Genomic DNA, 4492 nt, shown 5'->3' with positions numbered 1-4492 from the left:
TCCCCCTTTAGAGCTCTTTTCCCATCTATTTCTGTTGTACTTTTCCCATATTCTTTGAGAATCTTGGGTCTCCAATGGCGGCATTAACTCCAATTATGTACGCATCTGCATGAAAATTTTAGGGTTTCTTTTGCAACAAACCCAGCTAGGGAACATTTTTGGCCTTGTCATGGATTCCTGGATGATTCATGTATATAAGCACTTGATTATGAATAAAAGAAAGAATGCATGTACCCGAAAGGACAGGTATTTTTAGACATGGAAACCCTAATAATAGACCACTTGAAATGCTTGTGAATGGATGATTGGCAGGTAGCTCTCCTAATTCATCATCCCAATTCTCTGGATTGAAACTGGCATCTGGGTTTTACATTTTTAAAAATATAGTAAAACCATATCCTCTTTTATTGGTACAGCATCTCTTTTGAATCTCATCCTATTATTGTGCTAAGCTCATTATAAAAATCCAAACTACAATTTTGTTTCTTTTTTTTAGCAAGGAAATCCCTTCTCTGGAATTTAAATTATTGAATGGCAGCTTTGTAAAAATTTCCAACATGCTGTTTACAGCTCACCTCAGCAACCATACTATTATACTACTAGGACTAAAAAAAATTTACCTCTCATTAAGCTCTGCTACAAAATTCTGGATTTTGCTGCAGTAATAAGTAAAGGATCATTCTCTTACATTGCCAGAGGAAAGTGAAAATTTCGTAAATATTAACATTAACAATACAAAGATATATCATATAGTATAAATGAACTCATAAATGTTATGTCTGCAAAATAAGTTCAAAAGAGAAAAAATAGAAACAAATAGTACCGACAACACCAAAAGAATTCAGAAACAAACAAAGATGCATCAACTTGATTAAATGATTGAAAATTACACTCTAATCTACCATCACCAGACTAACTTGACGATAAACTTCAATCAACTAAGAAACCATCACCAAAAACCTTGAGATGCACAAGAAATCAAATCTTTGATGGCCTATCTCTTTCCCATCATCTTGAATACTATTTTTACTAACACAGTAATTGCACTTTATCATGATAAGATGTTCTTAATATATTTTACGAAACCTTAATCTTAACAAATCTTATATATTTACCATAAAACAGATAAAAACAATTCATAAATGAAATTAAAATAGTGACATCCATGACCACATCTCTTATGATACATTTAATTTTTTTAAAAATAAATAAATGAAATTCATATTTGTGATTTTCTTTTTCTTTTCTGTCTTACTTTAGCTGCTAATAAATTAGGTGAATCAAGACAGCTAATTTACAATTTTGTTTTCTTGAAAGACCGTAGCTTTTTGCTTTGGGTTGCTTCCTGTTACTTTCTCCTACCCTTTGAATATAACAAATATATATACTGTTGTTTTCAGCACAGGATTGATTTAACTTGAATAACAAAGTTATAGAAGAAAATAAAATTTTAAAATGGAAAAGGAGCCAAGGAATTTTTCCTATAAAAACCCAACTTTGCCTCTGTTCTTCTTCCCCCTTCTCTCATAGTTATTCCTTTGAGAACATTACTAAAATCTTTTCCTTCACTTTCCTCTGTTTCTTGGCCTTCCAAGACTCTTTCTTTTAGTAGCTTACTTGGTTTTTGAAACCGGTACGATGATTTTCAAAGCTTTCTACTTTCTGGGTTTTGTTCATGAAATGCTTTTTTCTTTTTTTGTCTCCGTGATGAACATATAAAATGTATCATTTCTTTTTGCCTGTCATTGCTTCCATTTCAAAATAAAAATGGCACAATTATATAAATCCATGTTTGTTTAACCTAAAATATTTCTGATTTTCATTTATGGAAAGTTGGGTCTTTTGGCTGCAATCCACAAATTTTGTGGGGGCTTTTTCTTTGTTTAAAGATCAGCACATCAAAATAGTGCTTTTTTTTTTTTTGGAGGGGGGGTTTAAATTATCATGACTTTTTCAATTCCAACTCTTCAAGTTGCTGTTTATTAATCACATTAGCTTTCTTTTAATCACTTTTAGCCCTTAATCCTAACTTTATGCCTTTTTCGATCATTAACATGGAACTTTCGAGCTTCATAAGTGTACTTTAAAACTCTAAAAAGAACACTTTGCATACCTCTTCTTTATTTCAATTAGTAGTTGTGGTTGTGGTTTATCCACTCATGAACTCATTGATTAAAGTCTTATCCAACTACTTGGAATCGGCTAAATCTCATCCACTTATTACGATTTCTTCCTATTTCATGGTGGTAATCTGAGTCAATTGTGTGTCCTCTGTTGGATACAAGCCATGAAAACTTTGTAGCTACAGATATTAAAATCAGTACTTGTATTAAGCTTACTTGGACTTCAATCTTAACTTGTTTCCATTGATTATTTAAGGTTCTCTTTGCTGCTTATCCTACCATCAACACAGAAATGGAATTCGAGGACCGTTATAGACAAGCTCAGAGGCCTAAATATGATTGCCTTCTTTTCGGTAAGCTAATCTGCTTTCACTTAAGTTTTCAACATATCAAGTAATAAAAATGGCTAATAATTTGGTTTGAATTTGCAGATCTTGATGATACCCTTTATCCCCTTAGTTCTGGTATTTCAAAAGAATGTGGAAATAACATTAAAGGTTGGGATTTGGATTGTCATGATATGATACCGTTTTTACTGTCAAGATTCCATTTTTTTTCAAATGAATGCCCTTTTTCTTCTTTTTCTTTTTTGTTCTTGTTCAGACTACATGGTTGAAAAGCTGGGGATAGAAAAGGACAAAATCGTTGAACTGTCCAACCTGTTGTATAAGAATTATGGGACAACAATGGCTGGCCTCAGGGTACTCATTTGTTTTTGCAAACTTCTTTTTTTTCATTTAGACAAATATATAAATTTAGTTTGGTTTTGCAGGCAATTGGTTATGACTTTGACTATGATGAATACCACAGTTACGTTCATGGAAGACTCCCTTATGACAACTTAAAACCAGATCCTCAATTGAGAAGTCTATTGCTGACCTTGCCTCTAAGGAAAATTGTAAGTGTGTGAATAAAGAGTAATGAGCCATACTTTTTTATTGAAATGTAAGTTTGAACAATGTGTGTTGTTGGATTAGCTCTTCACAAATGCAGACAAGGTCCATGCAGCTAAAGCTCTGATTAAACTCGGACTAGAAGACTGTTTCCAAGGGATAATCTGCTTTGAGACACTCAATCCTACCCATAAGAATACAGTTTCTGATGATGAAGATGACATTGAGTTTCTGGGATCAGCCGTTGCTACAACTGATGTCCCGAGCAGCCCTGAAATTTTTGACATAATTGGCCATTTTGCTGAGCTAAAGCCAGGACCAAGTGCCACATTATTACCCAAGACACCCATTGTCTGCAAGCCACAAGAATCTGCCATAGAGCTTGCTCTCAAGATTGCCAAAATCAACCCTCAGAGAACTGTAAGATGATGTTCTTTTCAACTTCAATGGTTGGTTGGTTTTACAATCTACTGATGTTGGGGTTTATGCTGTTTCAGTTGTTCTTCGATGATAGTGTCCGCAACATCCAAGCAGGAAAATGCGTTGATCTTCACACTGTGCTGGTATAAAACATTTAATATCTTAATAATTAACAAAAACAACAATCACTTGGAATATAGGAAGACGAATAAGAATAATAATATCTGCAGGTGGGCACATCTCAGAGACCTAAAGGAGCAGATTATGCATTAGAAAGCATTCACAACATAAAGCAGGCATTACCAGAGCTTTGGGAAACAGACATGAAATCTGAAGTCAGTTACTCTGGCCAGGTTACAGTGGAGACACCAGTGACAGCTTAGATTCCATGTTATTTATTACTTGTTTTAATATTTATGAAGATGAAAACCCATCATAAGATGGTCCCCATTCCTCTCCTTGTTGAGGTGATCCAGATGTCTGGCTCTCATCTTCATTATATTAAATAATATTAATGTATAAAATGAAAAGGGTTCCTCCTGTTGCGGATGGCTTAATCAGTGTTGTCTTAATCTATGAATATATGACACTGGATTTAATTTAATCATTTTCAGATCAAGGGGGGCAGATTTGATGCATGAAAATTAGAAGCAACAGGCTAACGTACATACTATTTCACTTCTTTATCTTATTTTTCACCTTTCAAAATACGACCAATATTCTTATTTTATATTTGGTGCCAAAAAAAAAAAATTTCTAACTACAGTTGTTCAAAGCTAGAATCATTATTTCATTTTATCTAATAAATTATTGAAGGTAAAAGTACCATAATACTCTTTATCTTGAATTGCATTTTGATTCTTTTACTGCTGTAGATGAATGGGTATAATAGTATTGAAGTTTGTTGTTTTATCCAAATGATACATGAACTTTCAATTCTTTTTTATTTTGGATATAATTTTTTATACTGTTTATAATATTTTATATTTAATAGTATGATTTATTACAAATATTTCATATTTATAGTAAAGTTATTTAAAATTTGAGTTTGTTTAA

The 4492-nt window shown here is 32.7% G+C and overlaps 1 protein-coding gene across 1 annotated transcript; it reads left to right on the top strand.

Annotated features, from left to right (window-relative positions):
* Window positions 1-1301: 1301 nt before the first annotated feature.
* LOC108458258 (uncharacterized) lies at window positions 1302-3993 on the top strand. The gene is made up of 8 exons (XM_017757583.2): window positions 1302-1633; window positions 2380-2476; window positions 2555-2620; window positions 2727-2824; window positions 2896-3021; window positions 3101-3436; window positions 3514-3579; window positions 3667-3993. The coding sequence occupies exons 2-8, from the start codon at window positions 2416-2418 to the stop codon at window positions 3817-3819; spliced, it is 906 nt and encodes a 301-aa protein (XP_017613072.1). The 5' UTR covers window positions 1302-1633; window positions 2380-2415; the 3' UTR covers window positions 3820-3993.
* Window positions 3994-4492: the final 499 nt, after the last annotated feature.

Source organism: Gossypium arboreum, chromosome 4 (assembly GCF_025698485.1).
Source record: "Gossypium arboreum isolate Shixiya-1 chromosome 4, ASM2569848v2, whole genome shotgun sequence".
NCBI lineage: Eukaryota > Viridiplantae > Streptophyta > Magnoliopsida > Malvales > Malvaceae > Gossypium > Gossypium arboreum.
Note: the sequence above shows the minus strand (reverse complement) of the source record. Positions and strands in the feature narration are given on the sequence as shown.